At 44.8% G+C, this 15,879-nt stretch overlaps 1 protein-coding gene and 1 non-coding gene across 3 annotated transcripts in view; one reads left to right on the forward strand and one right to left on the reverse strand.

Annotated features, from left to right (window-relative positions):
- FEZ1 (fasciculation and elongation protein zeta 1) overlaps positions 1-15,879 on the forward strand; it is a 43,471-nt gene that overhangs the window by 20,885 nt on the left and 6,707 nt on the right. For both annotated transcript variants that reach the window (XM_086678755.1, XM_086678756.1), the window contains exons 4-8: positions 7,179-7,265; positions 9,545-9,713; positions 12,810-13,081; positions 14,013-14,093; positions 15,162-15,237. In XM_086678755.1, coding sequence (XP_086534881.1) covers positions 7,179-7,265; positions 9,545-9,713; positions 12,810-13,081; positions 14,013-14,093; positions 15,162-15,237 — 685 coding nt within the window. The remainder of the gene's footprint in view (positions 1-7,178; positions 7,266-9,544; positions 9,714-12,809; positions 13,082-14,012; positions 14,094-15,161; positions 15,238-15,879) is intronic.
- Positions 483-555, reverse strand: TRNAL-UAA (transfer RNA leucine (anticodon UAA)). Its single transcript has one exon. It is a non-coding gene; the product is annotated as a tRNA-Leu (tRNA).

A 15,879-nucleotide genomic window follows, 5' to 3' on the forward strand; every position in this document is an offset into this window, starting at 1 on the left:
TTTAGTTTTGGCAAGAACACAATCTGTACAAATTCAGTCTTTTAAAATATATTGGGATCAATATATGGCTCAGCATATGTTGTATCTTAGGAATGTACTACGTGCCATTGAAAAGAATGTATATTCTGTAATTGTTGGTTGCAATGTTCTATAAAGATCAACTAGATTAAGTTGGTTTAAGTGTTGTTGAATTCTTCTATTTCTTAACTGATTATTTTGCCTGTTTATCCACTACAATTTAGTTTTTGGTTTTAATTTTTATTATTGAAGTAAAATTGACCTATAACATTAAATTAGTTCTTTTTTCAGGTACACAACATAGTGAGTTGACAATTCTGTACATGATGCAATGCTCACCATGATAAATGTGGTTATCATCTGTCACTATATAGTGTTATTACAATATTATGGACTATATTCCTTTCCTGTGCTTTTCATCTCCATGATTGATTGATCAATTGATTCATTTATTGTAAGCTCTATGCCCAACGTGGGGCTTGAACTCATGACCCCAAGATCTTAAGTCATATGCTCTACCAACTGAGCCAGCCAGGTGGCCCCCCCACCCCGATTTATCTGCTTTATAACCAGAAGTTTGTACCTCTTTAGCTATTTGCCCATTACCCCCACCACTCTTCCCTCTGGCAACTATCAGTTTGTTCTCTGTATTTATGAGTGTTTCTATTTTTGGTTGTTTTGTCTTTCAGATTCCACATATAAGTGAAATCATGGTATTTGACTAACTCTGACTTATTTCACTTAGCATAATAACACTAGCTCCATCCATATTGTCACAAATGGCAAGACCTCATTCTTTTTCCTTAATGCTTTTTTTTTTTTTTATTTTTGAGATGGACAGGAGAGTGAGTGTGTGTGCACGTGTGTGAGCGCACAAGTAGGGGAGGGGCAGAGAGAGAGGGAGACAGAAGATCTGAAGCAGGCTCTTCTGCACTGATAGAGCAGAGCCCGATTCGAGGCTTGAGCTCATGAACCACGAGATCGTGACCTGAGCTGAAGTCAGATGCTTAACTGACTGAGCCACCCAGGTGCCCCAAATTCTCATTCTTTTGTATGGCTAAGTAATATTCCATTGTATATATATACCAGATCTTCTCTATTCGTTCATCTATTGATGGACACAGGTTGCTTCCATATCTTGGCTATTGTAAATAATGCTACAATAAACATAGGGGTGCATATGTCTATTTGAATTAGTGTTTTCATTTTCTTTGGGTAAATACCTACCAGTGTAATTACTGGATTGTACGGTGTTTCTATCAGTCCTTTTACTTTTCACCTGTTCCTGTCTTTATGTTTAAAGAGTATCTTTTATAGATTGCATATAGTTGAGTTTTTTTTACTATTATTCTTATTTTTGAGAGAGAAAGAGAGAGAGCCGGGGAGGGGCGGGGAGCGGGGACTCTTGCACGCCATCAGCGTAGAGCCCAGCCTGGAGCTCCATCCCACGAAGCATGAGATCATGACCTGAGCTGAAATCAAGAGCCAGTTACTTAATTGACTGAGTCATTCCGGCACCCTCATCTTTTATATTTAGTCTGAAAATGATGATGTGTGCTTTTTCGTTCATTGGGTTTAATTCATTTGCATAGTGTTTAGTCCATTAACACTTAAAGTAACTTGAATAGTTTGTGTTTAAATGTATGATCTTGCATTTCTATTTGTCCTCTCTGGGTTTTTGTTGTAGTTGTTATTCCTCTGTTCCATCTTCCCTGCCTTCTTTTGGGTTAATCAAATTTGTGTGGTATTCCATTTTATTTCTTCCATTAGATTTCAGCTATACCTCTTGGTGTGTGTGTTTCTGGTTTGTTTCTGTTTTTGTTTTTTACTGACTTCTTTAACGATTATACTCTGCATTATTAAGTTATCATAGTACATTTAGTATTAATATTATGCTACTTCACATAAAATGTAAGACACTTTCTGCAGTATAAGTATATTCCTGTTATCCTCTGTGCTATTGTTGTCATATATTTTACTGCAATCCATATTACGTACCCCACAACACAAAGTTTTTATCTTTTGCTTTACACAGTTAGTTGTCTTTTAAGGAAATTAGGAGAAGGAAAAAAGCATAAATTTTTAATATTTACCATTTTTGGTATTATTTATTCCTTCCCGTGGGTCTGATTTTTAATCATTTCCTTTTAGGCCAAAAAACTTTCTATAGGATTTCTTGTAGGGTTAGTTCACAGGTGACAGATTCTCAGCTTTCATTTATTTCATGTTTTCCCTTCTTTCAATGGTCACAGCCTTTCACTGTCTATGCCCAGTGCCTCAAAACAATTGGCTCATAGATTTTGTCCAGATTTGTAGTTGTATGTGGCTGAAGCGGTAAGTCCAATACTAGCTACTCTTTTGTGGCTGAGAGAGACCATCTCTTGTGTTTTTGTGTTTTGGAATTTGTTTTATTCAAGTGTTGGACTTAAAATGATCTTCTGCTTTTTCTACCCTCCCATTTTCTATCCACTTATTTTGCTTTACTCTCTCGGTGATTTTCTCAACCTTATCTTCAATTCTTCTTTTGAAAATGTAGATTTTGCTACTATAATTTTAGTGTCTAAGAGCTCTTTCTTATTGTTTTTTTTTCTTTAATTAATTCTACTAAAAAGACCATGTTTCGAGGAAGCAGTGTTTCCTTGATGTCTTTCTGAGGACAGTAATGATAGGAAGGAGTTTCTTCTGCCCTCTGTATTGCTTTTGATTTGCTTTTCCTATGTATTTGTTTCAGTCCCTGTCTTTCATGTTGGGGATTGTCTGCAAATGTTTGACAGTCCTTGGGCATAATTTCATATTTAAAAGTGAAGCTAGACTCATTGAGCTCTTCCTTTGGGCAGGTCTTATCTCCTGCTGCCCCTACTGTAGTGGTCAGTAAGGACCTAGTCATTTTTTTTTGGAGGCCCCAAATATTGGCATGTATCTATAGGTCTTTTTTCTTGGGCAGTGTAATAGAAATGTGCTGGTTAGTGACTTGAGTCATGTTTTGCTTGAGGAGGATAAGCCTGACTGCCAGTGTCCTTAGAGCCTAATAAGGGCAGGAGGGTCTTGGTGAGTATGTAGACTTTCACTTAATCCCTCTGTTTGGGGCAAGATCCCTCACCCCTGCTTTCAGGTGGCCATGGGTATCTTGAGTCCAGGGCCTCCTAGTTCAACCTTTCCAGAGTAAAATCTCCACTTCTTTTAATGGTGAGAGGGTGGTAGTTGCCTTTCTATGTGGGAAGGGAGAAGAGACCCGGGGTCTTGCTGCTCCTATGAAGAATCCCAGCAGATCCTTCTTTTTGCAGCCCCACCTCCCAGTACCACCTGAAGTCTCTAATTCTGAGTCTTTCAGCATCTTTGGGGTAAAAGCACTTACTTTGGGAAGCCTCCTCCTACAGAGCTTACTCCTCTAGCCTGCTAGCTCAGCATCTGCTTTCTAGCATCTCCTTTGCTGTTGTCTTTACTCTGGTTTGTTTTGTTCCTGTGGGATATCCTCTTTTGGTCCTTTAGCTCTCACTGTAGTCAGATTTCAGGAGGAAGAGGAGATAATGGAGTGTGTGTGCTATCCCCTGTCTTCCTCCTGCTATAAAAACACAGAAATGGGAAATCATTTAAAACATCTTAAAAAATTGTGTTCTGATGTGGACGATCGGAGAAAGACAATATGGAACCTCTACTCAGAGGCCCATCATGAAGAAAAAGGCCTTGGCCTTACGTTAGGAGCTTGGGGGAAAAATATGTGTACACTTACATTTTTAGGTCAAAATACTATGCTCGAGTCCTGTATTATTATTATTATTTAAAGTTCTCCACGTTTATTGGGTTTTTCAATTAATATTTTGTCCCTGATTGATGTAAAAGACAGTCTCTTTTGTCCCTGTAACTTGAATTAATAGCACATGGCAGTTGTCTTGGATAAGAGGAACGAACATCCAGGACCGGGTGTTCCACTCTTCTGTTTTCCAGGTGACTAAACAGCTAAGCTGTATGTGGACAGGGACTGACTATAGGAGGCAATAGTGTTGCCATTCCTGTCTCTTTCATGTGTTCATTAATTCGTTCAAGAAGCGTCTGTTGTCTACATGCTGTTTGCTGGGCTCTGGTGCATCTCACTGTGGGGATTCAGAGGCATTGACTTAACCCCACACAGATGTTTCCTGGTTGTTCACAAGCATACAGGGGATGTAGTTGTCTTTTCCCCGGGCTGGGTGCATGCCATTGATTTTTTTTTTTTTTTTTTAACTTTTGACCGAAGGTGAAAATGTACCTTCAGTCTCTTACTTTTGGTCAAGGCAACCACCTGTGTGAAACAATTGTGATAAGGGGAGGGAATAGAATCATCTGGTTAATAGTCATTATTGAACACAAGGACTCTGTAATTTCAGTCCTCACTCAGACTTCTGTGCAGCAAGACTTGGCAGTCTTATAGGCTCCAGGGAAGGTTCTCCACATTTAGTGTCAAGTTTGAAGCTACCACGTTACAGCCTTGGGGGCACACCCTTGACCCAAAACAGGAGGAAGAAATGGCTTGTCGAGTAGTATGGCCAGACCTTTTCTGGATCTCGGTCTTTTTTTCTCAGTTCTGGAAAGAAGTCACTTGGAAGAATGATTTTTCTTGAAACAGTCATAGTTCACTTCTACAGTATGGACACAATGTGAGTTTTAGTCTACAAGCTAATTCAGCCTTAAATGACCTAGCCTGCAGGTTGTTTTTGGCTTTAGTCTTCCCAATGCCACACGAGAGACTAAACAAACTCCCTGTAGTAATTTCTAGGTCTCTCATATATGAGAATAAGAGTGTATACATACTCTTCCACGTACATAAGTGTGTGTGTGTGTAAATCATATAATCCTATCCATATGTACTAGTGTTATCATTTTTCAAATTTTTTTCTTTTTTTTCCCTATTTGTTCCCACCCAGTTTTCCACTCTCTGCCTGAGATATTGTCCTGGTAAAGAAGGGAAGTAGGGAGTCTATAAAAGGCATTCATAAGGAAAGAAGGCTTGTTGAGAAGGGACACAAACTGTAGGCGGAACAGAGTCTGCTAGGACGGGGAGAAAATGTGGGAAGAGCCCTAGAGAGGGTAAGGAAGGAAGAGAGAATGAGAACCAAAAGCTAGAGAGGGAGGAGAAAAGGCCAGGGATGGGGTGGATGTGTGAAATCAGAGGCAGGGGGGATAATCCACACATGAGAGCAGAGGGAAGGAGCCAGGACTTTAAGTACTTTGTGTTTGTTTCTTCTTTTATTTTACTTTTTAGCATCAGGCTTCTGAGATCTGAGAAAACGTGGGGTAGGGATAGCTCACACAATACTAGGAACTCAGGGTGACTTATCATTCATTATAACTGATTTTCAGGTCTCTTTTTACCCAAGCCTGACGAATCAGACCCGCAGGCTTTGTGCCAGAGGGAGAGGCGAGAAAGCTCCAAGAGGCATCCATGCCACTGCTCGGGTTCACTAACATTTAAACAGCAAGAAGCGTCTGTCCCTAGAAACTCCCTCCCTGCTTTCAGCCAGGAGCTCAGAGGGAAGACCTTGGGAAAGCAGACAGTGTAGCTCAATGATGCAGTATTAGCAGTCAGTGAAAATTGGCCATATCTCAGAAGACGTAAGCCTTTTGTTTTTAGAGTAGGTTTAATGTCAAAGAAATTCTGGTTATATCTCACACTCACCTATAGAAAATCATCCAAACAGAAAACAACAACCTCTGTTCCCCAGGGTGAGCCTAACTTCTAGCTTCTGGGCCTTTCTGGCCCTGAGAAGTTTTGCCACGAGTGTAGTTGTGAACAAAGTGGGGCTCCGGGAGCTTCGTTCTGCAGAGTGGGGAGTGCGGAAGCCAGGCGGCCACCACAGGTGGTAGGTAAACTTGGCGGAGAGAGCAGCATATGGGTTCGCCAACAGAAATAGATGTCACCATCTGGCGCACAAGCCCCTCAAATGATCCCATTACTTCCCGGTCCTACCCCTCATCCAGGTTGAGTGCAGACAGCATTTGGGATATATTTGATTAATTTTTTAATGACATAGTCCTAGTTTCACGCAAACGTGGACAGAAGATGATGTGTTTTGTTAGGGGCATCTGCCAAGGTGGAGCTCAAAGAAGAGGGGAGAAATTTCTGAGGATAGATGATCTCTGACATGATTGCTTGGGGTGGAACTGGGTGTTTTCTGTCGGAACAGAAGTGTAATCCCCAGGGAAGAGGCAGATAAGCATGCCAGCTATCGAAGAGCAAGTAAAAATTGATTCCAGGAAGAGAGGTGTCTCTGCAGAAAGATTTCCTGGAGGCTCTCCTTACCAGCCCTTATATGACTCTCAAATCTGACTTCTGGACACAGACAGCCTGTGGGGTGATTTAGTGGTTGATTTTGTGTAGGATTTGAACCTAAGTGCTGGACTGTGGCTGTTTGGGATATGGTCAGTAAAGCCAGATGTGCTGTAAATACCTTGTTGGATTTCAACACCTAGAATCACAATGGCTGTGAACTTTCAGAATCTTACTTGGCATTGTGGAATTTTGGAGAAACGGCAAATGTTTCAATATTTTTGATGTTTAGTCTGTCCTGTAGTTCACATGGTCAGGTGATACTGTGGCATGCCTCACGTAGATTCATCACTTCCTTCTGCAGCTATGACACCAAGCCTAGAATTCCAATTCTAATTCCAATTCCAATTCCAATTCCAATTCCAATTCCAATTCCAATTCCAATTCGAGACAGCCTTTCATCAAGTTCTAAAAGCTTGACTGTTTGGATTGGAACAACCCACCCGTTAAAATGCCTAATTAAGTAAACTCTGGAAACAAAACCCCAGATTGAAACTCCTTGTATAAATAAGGGTGACTTTGCTGCAGGAATTGTCGACAGTGTCACTTGCCTTGGGAAGGTTCCTCGTTCACACAGGGACAACCTGTCTGTGGGTTAAAGAACAGTGCTCCTCCCTTTGAGTCAGACATCCCTCGTTGTCCTTTCCTGACTCAGGGATGCATGTTGTGCAGAAGGGCTGTGTTTGGAATTGGGTGAAACTCTGGGCATCTCTTCAGATTCCCCTCTTTACACAGTGGATGGCCGGCCGGAGGGGCCTCTCAGTCATGTTATCCGTTCTAGACACCAGAGAGTAAAGAGATCCCTGGTTCTGCTGATGATCCATTAGAATTCCACCCCCTCCCCACCCCCCTTCAGATCCATGAGAAGGAAGAGGAAGAGTTCAACGAGAAGAGTGAACACGATTCTGGTATCAATGAGGAGCCTCTACTCACAGCAGATCAGGTACGAATATTTCTCTTGGTTCTCGGGACTTTTTGTTTTTTGGCTCAAGAAAAAGTTTAAGTGACATACTTGTCACATCTTTTTATTTTATTTTAATTTTTTTAAAGTTTATTTATTTTTGAGAGAGAGAGAGTGAGCAGGGAGGGGCAGAGAGAGAGGAGAGAGAGAATCCCAAGCGGGCTTCATGCTGTTAGTACAGAGCCCAATGTGGGGCTTGAACTCACGAGCTGTGAGATCACCCCCTGAGCAGAAACCAAGAGTTGGACGCTTAACCGACTGAGCCACCCAGGTGCCCCTTGTCACATCCATTTAAGGCAGAAGAAAGATATATGGTCTAGTGTGGCTGTGTTGATGACTCGGAGCATCTGTGATAAAGGATTTCATTTCTCTTTATGCCTTAGTTTACCCACCTGCGGTAAATAGGAACATAATTCCTGACCCTTGGGTTGGGCAGGGCTCATGTTTGATTACGTCCAGAGACAGGCCCAGTGTTGACTGGCTTCACTTCTTGCTAAGCCTCTGCATGCAATCCCATTAAGAGTCAAGACACTTAAATAAGGGTCCTAAATCCCTTTTCCTGCAAAGATAGAAGTGGCAGATGAGGCTTTTGTTTGATGGGTATTTTCTCATATTTCACAGAGTACTCAAAATGTTGAGCCTTACAAAGGGACTCTTTTTTTTTTTAATGTTTATTTACTTTGGAATGAGAGAGAGACAGAGTACAGAGGGGGAGGGCAGAGAGAGGGAGACACAGAATCTGAAGCAGGTTCTAGGCTCTGAGCTGTCAGCACAGAGCCCGACGTGGGGCTTAAACTCACAAACCATGAGATCATGACCTGAGCCGAAGTCAGATGCTTAACCGACTGAGCCACCCAGGCACCCCCCAAAAGGACTCTTAATATGCAGTTGAGTCTTTGTTTAAAAAAAAAATGTAGTGTTTGACATTTGAGTGAATTAGTTATATTTTGGCTTTAGTCACTTATTACTTCAGGGGAATAATCTTGGGTCTTTGGATTCTTTTTTCAACTTTTTAGTCAACAAATATTTATGGGTGACTTTTTTGAGCAGGTGCCATACAAATTTTTCACAAAGTAGTTCAACCAAAAAACTCCACCAGGAGCCTTTGGTGCCAGACAGTGCTTTTTGGTGAAAGGAACTCTGTGGTAAAAAGGTGGGATTATAAACAGATGAGGTCCAAGAGATTGAAGGGAGCCGGATAAAAGAGAATAGGGGCCAACAGTTATTCTTGTGAATGGTAAGAGAAAAGTGATCCAAAGTCAAGGACAAGTAGTCTGAGAGACGAGAAACTGAGCCATAAAATTTTAAAGGGGGTTTGTCATTTGCTTGCATTTTATAAGCGGCTCTCAGCAAAGACTAAGTATTCCCTAAATTGGCTGAGTGGAGTTGAGAAGTTGTGGGGATAAAATAGAAATTATTCTCAAGGAGGGGACCCTAAGTCCCCTTGTCCTTGGTCCAGCTGACATGAAGAAACCTGCTTCAGGGACCACAGTTCAGTAGCCTGGAGCCTCAATCCATCCCAGAATCGACAGACAAATGTATAAAAATGCCCTATCGTGACCAGACCCATCTGTAGACGCCTTTCAGACCTTCTTTGCTTGTTCCATTTTCTTTATGTGTAAACCGTTAACGGACGAATCAGTCCTCTCATTCAGCCCTCTCTGCTGGGCCCTGTTAAGAGTCTAGATTACAGCTGGTTTCCTATCTATTTTCTGCTCTCCGGACCCTACCCACCCTTTTGTTATTTTGTCATCCTGTTTCGTACTTGTGTCTGGGCAGCCTAGTTCCTGTCCAGGTGAATTCTGGAGAAATTTCCTCGGTGTGAAAAAGCCTCCCTGTTTTGAGCTGTTCTAGGAACAGCAGAAGCACCGTGACAGTTAATGGACTGGGTTTTGTGCTAAAGTTGGTTGGATAAAGTATTTCCTCACTTAGAAATAAAATGCTCAGCAGATTGAAGTAAATGTTCCCTTCCAGGCAGCTTTGCTTTGTTTCCCGAAAGAGGAGTTTATCTCCAATAAAGCACTCATCTAAATGGTGTTCTTGGAAGAGATTTCACATTAAAGTGTGCTTCACATTAAAGAGTGTATGTAAGACTTTGGTCAGATCTATTTTTATTATTATTCAATATGTATTAAATAACGATACCGCTTTGGGAATTTTACAGGCAGCAAATTAGAAACTTCCTTAACCGATCAAAATTTGAGCCAGCCTGTCCTTCCAGCAGAGAACAGAGTTAGCACTCTCTTGTGTACCTTCTTTAGGTCATTGAGGAGATTGAAGAAATGATGCAGAATTCCCCAGACCCTGAGGAAGAAGAGGAGGTCCTGGAAGAGGAGGATGAGGGAGAAACCTCCTCCCAAGCTGACTCTGTCCTCCTTCAGGAGATGCAGGCCTTGACCCAGACCTTCAACAACAACTGGTCCTATGAAGGTGAGGGCCCTGGTGGGTGGGCTTGCCAAGGATGAAGACCATTCTGGGCCAGGCCCTGGGCACATGCTTCACATGTAGCTAATAGAACCTCAAATCGAGGAGGCTGGTGGCACCTTTCTTACTGGGCATCAGGAGAGAAGTTAGCCTTTTTGGTGGGGAGGTGGAGAAAAAGTCAGTTAAACAAAATCAAAAATGGCAAAACTAACCAAAGAATAAGACAAAAGCAGAAAAAGGAGAAGAAATCTGAACCCACTATCCAAAGTGATGCTACCGTAAAATCAATGAAAAAGGTAATAATAATGATAGCTGATATTTTTGGGAGAGCTTTCTGTGTGCCAGACCCTGTTCTAAGAATTTCTGTGCATAATCTCATTTCCTCCCCACGCCAAGTCCATTAGGATCGAGGTAATTGAGTATCCTGAGAGGTTAAGTGACTTGTTTGATGCCACTGTGGGGGAAATATAATTAAAAACAAAATCTCCTCCTCACCCAGAAAACCGTTCCACAGAGGAGAAGAGAGAAAGAGGACTATTTTATTATTGAATAAGCGTTAAGCCAGAATGGGGTGCACATCACAGGCAGAAGGAAATCCTACTCTCGTCTACAGCTAAGTGGATACAACCCATTACATTAAATAGGTTTTGCAATCTGGAGTCAGGCGACTAGTTAGGCTCCTGTCATCTTCCTTGGTGATTACTTTTCAAAGCCGTGACTCCTAGGGGGTTGGGAAAACATTCGTGAGTCCCAAGACGGGCAAGAGGCTTATTTAGCCATTAAAATGATTGGCATCTCTCTGCAAAGGACCCAGGAAGCCATTCTCAAAGAAAAGTCAGGTAAAGGAGAGAGAAAGTCTCTTCCCTTATTTTCAACAGGGAGAGTCAAGGCTCTAATTTTTTATTTGTATCTGCCCTTACACTACATGCAGGTCACGAGGGGTGGAGCCCATATGTGAAGCCAGGCAGGTTGATTCCAGAATCTGTGCTCTTAATCTGGGTTAGCTCTCTGATACAGGTTTGTAGTAATTATAGTCACACAAAGAAAAAGGCGGGCGTGAAATGGAAACATGTAACACAGTGAAGGCACAATTGGGTATAAAAGTCATCGGTCTGGAGGGGTAAGGGTACCCATGCCGCAGGAGGGGCCGAGGAGATCTGCACGCAGGCTGGTGGGGACTTGGAAACACAAGAGGGAGAAGGTGGGCCGGGCAGGTGTAAAGGTCCAAACATGGTAAAAATTGAGGCCTGATCTGATGAACTGTGTCCTGAAAATGAAACTCTGCGGCCCTAAAGAGTAGAGGCCAGGGGATGGCCAATGCAGAAGGAATGTGCTGGGAATGATGGGGCAGACTTGGCTGCCTTCAAGCCGTTCTCAGCCACACAAAGGCCCCAAACACAGCGGCATTCAGCGCAAGACTCCCGAAAACAGCTGAAGTGCAGAGTGAAATGGCAAATGCAGAAGGAGGAGGCAGCTCCAAAGAGCAGAAGAAATGGGGAAGGTGAACCAAGGCAGCAAACACATAGGCCAGAGCAGAAACGGGGAAGTAAAATGGATTCTGGGGCCGAAACAAAAGATCTCAGAAATGGACAATTTGAAACGATGCCTCCCTCCTCCCCTCCACAATCGATTTTATTTTATTTTATTTTATTTTTTTAATTTACATCCCAGTTAGTTAGCATATAGTGCAACAGTGATTTCAGAAGTAGATTCTTTGATGCCCCTTACCTATTTAGCCCAACCCCCATCCCACAACCCCTCCAGGAACCCCCTGTTTGTTCTCCACATTCAAGAGTCTCTTAATGTTTTGTCCTTCTCCCTGTATTTATATTATTTTTGCTTCCCTTCCCTTGTGTTCATTTGTTCTGTGTCTTAAAGTCCTCCTATGAGTGAAGTCATATGATATTTGTCTTTCTCTGACTAATTTTGCTTAGCATGATACCCTCCAGTTCCATCCACGTAGTTGCAAGTGGCAAGATTTCATTCTTTTTGATTGCCGAGTAATACTCCATTTTATATATATCCCACATCTTCTTTATCCATTTCATCCATCGATGGACATTTGGGTTCTTTCCATACTTTGGCTATTGTCGATAGTGCTTCTGTAAACATTGGGGTGCATGTGCCCCTTCGAAACAGAGCACCTGCTTGTATCCCTTGGATAAATGCCAAGTAGTACAATTGCTGGGTCATAGGGTAGTTCTATTTTTAATTTTTTGAGGAAGCTCCATACTGTTTTCCAGAGAGGCTGCACCAGTTTGCATTCCCATACAATCGATTTTAAATGAAGAAATCTTAGGGGACAAGAATTTAAGATAAAGTTATCTGTATCCCTTTATCTCAGGTTCCCTTTCCTTTTCACTGATGGCAGACTCTGTACCAACCAGCCAGGGTTCATTTTTCAGTGTGTTGACATTTCCCATGTTCCTGGATATCTGCACTCGCTGCCGGACAGGACTGGAGGGTTGAAGAGGGCATCAGGTCACTGCGCTTATTTTGCTGTCCGGCTATCTCTTTTATTTATTATTTATTTATTTTGAGAGAAAGAGAGAGAGAGAGAGACAGCATACGCAAGGAAGGGGCAGGGAGAGAGGGGGAGATTGAGAATCTCAAGCAGGCTCCGCGCTGCCAGCACAGAGCCCGATGCAGGGCTCCAACTCATGGAACTGTGAGATCGTGACCTGAGCCAAAACCAAGAGTCGGTCACTTAACCTACTGAGCCACCCAGGTGCCCCTCTCCCCCTGATTCTTGACCCATTTGCACTTGGAGTATTATAGAAATAGAGAATAAGTAGGAAGAGGAACACAGGATCAAAACGGCACATGTCTGTCCATGTGCATTTTTGCGGACAGAGTCCACAGGCTTCCTGGGGGGCTATTTCTTCTTCCTCTTTTGTGTCCCTGGAAGGGGTGTTCATTCTGGCTGTCGGCATATGGGTCCCTCCCTTCCTGGCAGCCCCTCAATTCCCAGTCCTATAAGGGGTTGGCAGGGGTCCCCTCTGGAGAGGCAGACCCACCTCAAGCAGCAGCAGCCCCGGGAGCCTCCCCGTCAGGCTCTGGCTTGGATGCAGCTGTCACCTGCGGGATGGTCTCTCCCTGCAGGCCTGAGGCACATGTCCGGGTCGGAGCTGACCGAGCTGCTGGACCAGGTGGAGGGCGCCATCCGGGACTTCTCGGAGGAGCTGGTGCAACAGCTGGCCCGCCGGGACGAGCTGGAGTTTGAAAAGGAAGTGAAGAACTCCTTCATCACGGTGCTGATTGAGGTTCAGAACAAGCAGAAGGAGCAGCGGGAGCTGATGAAGAAGAGGCGGAAAGAGAAAGGCCTAAGTCTGCAGAGCAGCCGGATAGAGAAGGGAAACCAGATGCCTCTCAAGGTACGTGGGCCCCCAGGGGGAGGACCCGGTGTGTCCGGGCCCCAGATCCTCACCGTGTCAGGTCCCAGTACCGACCCTGGCAGGACCCGTAAGCAGCGACTGTGAGCAGGACCCCTGGCAGACAGTGGGGCTGTAAAGAGGGAGAAGACACCCCTGTCTCCTTTACTCTCCCAGAGGATCCCGGTCCAGCTGAGGGAGGCGGGACGCAGACATCGGAAAATACTTGCATATGGCATGTGTTCCCTTAGGCAAGACCTTAGAAAGAGGGGTGACCGGTGCTTAGTATTGATGGGCATTGTGCCCTGGGACTCAGGGTCAGAATCCCTGCTATTCGTCCTGACTTACCTCTTTAGGATGGCAGTAGGGGTGTTTCAGGATTGAAAATTATGACTCCTTACTGTCATATTAACAGGATTCTCCAGACCTGTGGTTCTTGATGAAGGAAGCTCACGAGAAATCATCCAAGATTTTTCAAAATACCTTGGCCTAGGCTCTATCCCAGACCCACTGAATTGGTCCTAGGCTTGTGCCTTTTGGGAAAAGCTTCCCAGCGAAGGACAGTAGCTTTACATCCGCCCTTCCCAGTGGCTGGACATTTTGTTTTCCTCCTTAAGACGCTTGCGTCATCATCCGCCCCAGGTGTCCCGTCCTGCTTCATTCTTCCCTTTGCACGTGGAGGGGGAAGTGAGGAAGCGAGGGGAGCGCAGGGGGGCCTGTTGCCCTGAGGGACAAAGATGAGAGTCTCTGAGACTCTACTATTGGTTCTTGCAAAGCTCAGGCTTAAATTTTGGCCTGTCCCTTAGCCTTGGTGTTATCTGGGACACGGTGGTAGTGGGTGGGTCTGGGTAGTTTAGGGAGGGCTCCGAGGTCCCTGGAGGCGAGGACTGCGGAGCAGGAAGCGTTTGTTCATGAGCCCCCCTCCTCTTCACAGCGCTTCAGCATGGAAGGCATCTCCAACATTCTGCAGAGTGGCATCCGCCAGACCTTTGGCTCCTCAGGAACGGACAAGCAGGTACAAGCAATTCCCTTGCTCCCAGCTTTCCTCCTGGACTCTTGCAACTTGGTGATTCCCTGGGATTATCCTGGGACTTGGGCAAGGGGCAGGGGATGCGGGGGTGGGGTTCTTCACATTTTCTTCCTTTCTTAAGGAGGAATGGCCAGTGTCTTTTAAAAGGGGAACCATTTTTGAGCTGTTGCCAGGCCCTCAGGTACAAAGACGGGTTCGTCCTGGTCCCTGCCCTCGCGAGGGGTGTAATCTGATTGAAAGGGCACGTGCATACCCAGAGGAGATTGAGATGGTAGAATAAGAGCACGTAACTGCTTGTGTGTATGTTAGACACATTCGTAGCTGAATCCTCAGGGTTAGAATTCTAGCACTGCGGCGTGGGAAGAGATTTTAGGAATATCTAACTCAGGCGCCTCACTTTGCAGCCGTGAGAGCTAAGGCCCAGAGACGTTAGGTATTCTCCCAAGGCCACACTGCTAGGCGCAGAACCAAGACCAAAATACAGGTCTGGAGCTCTTCTCACTCAGTCCCCCAGACTCCCCCACAACCTTCAGGGTCTCTCTGGTGCTGCCTTCTCCAACATCCCACCGGCCCAAGGTGACCTTGTTGTAGAAGCACCTCGTATCCAGCAGAGGGAGCAAACCCGACATCCAAGACCAAGGGCGGGGTTGAGGTTCTCTCCCCTGTCATTTTTGACAAAAGGGAGACTGTTCGTTTTCAAATTGCTCTGCGAAGGATGAGAAAACATAACCCCCCTCTAAAATGTTCTCCGCGCTCAGCCTCTGCTCACCAGGATTCCTAAATAACCCAAAGCTTCTAGCGTCAGAAGAATGTATTAGATGGAATAGAAGGCTAATATGGTAAAGTCTTACTTCCAGAGACCGCCCCCAACGATGGGGACAGGGTCCTGACGCAGGGGTGTGCACAGTGTCATGGGTGTTGCCGAGAGTGTCCGATTCGGTGGAGCGCGTTTGTTAGAGAAAAGCGCAATCCCCGTGAGAATTGCCGACTCCTCTTCCCAGCAGAGGGACCATACTTGAGTCTCAAGCCCTGCGTGCCATGTTTGTCTTGTAGTACCTGAACACCGTCATCCCTTATGAGAAGAAAGCCTTGCCTCCGTCAGTGGAAGATCTCCAGATGCTGACAAACAGTGAGTTCCTCTTGTCCTCAGTGAGATGGGCTGCTCGTTTCCGCCCTCCCTTCCCTGTGAGCATCACCCCTGGTGCCTCAGGCCTGTGGTTTCCCTGAAAACAGCAGCCTCAGATGGGTCAGAATGTGCCCCATATCGCTGTGTCACTTCCCCCTACACGGGGGCAAAACTAAAAGCTGTCTTCTTTGTTTAACTTTCTTTTAACGTTTATTTCCTTGTGAGAGAGAAGGTGAGAGAGAGAGAGAGAAAATGAGCAGGGGAGGGACAGAGAAAGAGGGAGACACAGAATCCGAAGCAGGCCCCAGGCTCTGAGCTGGCAGCACAGAGCCCAACGTGGGGCTCGAACCCATGAACCGTGAGATCATGACCTGAGCCAAGTGGGATGCTCAACCGACTGAGCCATCCAGGCACTCCTAATTTTTTTTAAGGTTTATTTTATCTTTGAGAGAGAAACAGAGCACAAGTTGGGGAGAGCCGGCGAGGGAGACACAGAATCCGAAGCGGGTTCCAAGCTCTGAACACAGAGTCCAATGCTGGGCTTGAACCCACAAACTGTGAGATCATAACTTGAACCGCAGTCGAGATCATGACCTCAGCCAAAGTCGGACACTTAAACGACTAAGCCACCCAGGCACCCCTGGA

Source organism: Puma concolor, chromosome D1 (assembly GCF_028749965.1).
Source record: "Puma concolor isolate L17-30 chromosome D1, mPumCon1.1.hap2, whole genome shotgun sequence".
NCBI lineage: Eukaryota > Metazoa > Chordata > Mammalia > Carnivora > Felidae > Puma > Puma concolor.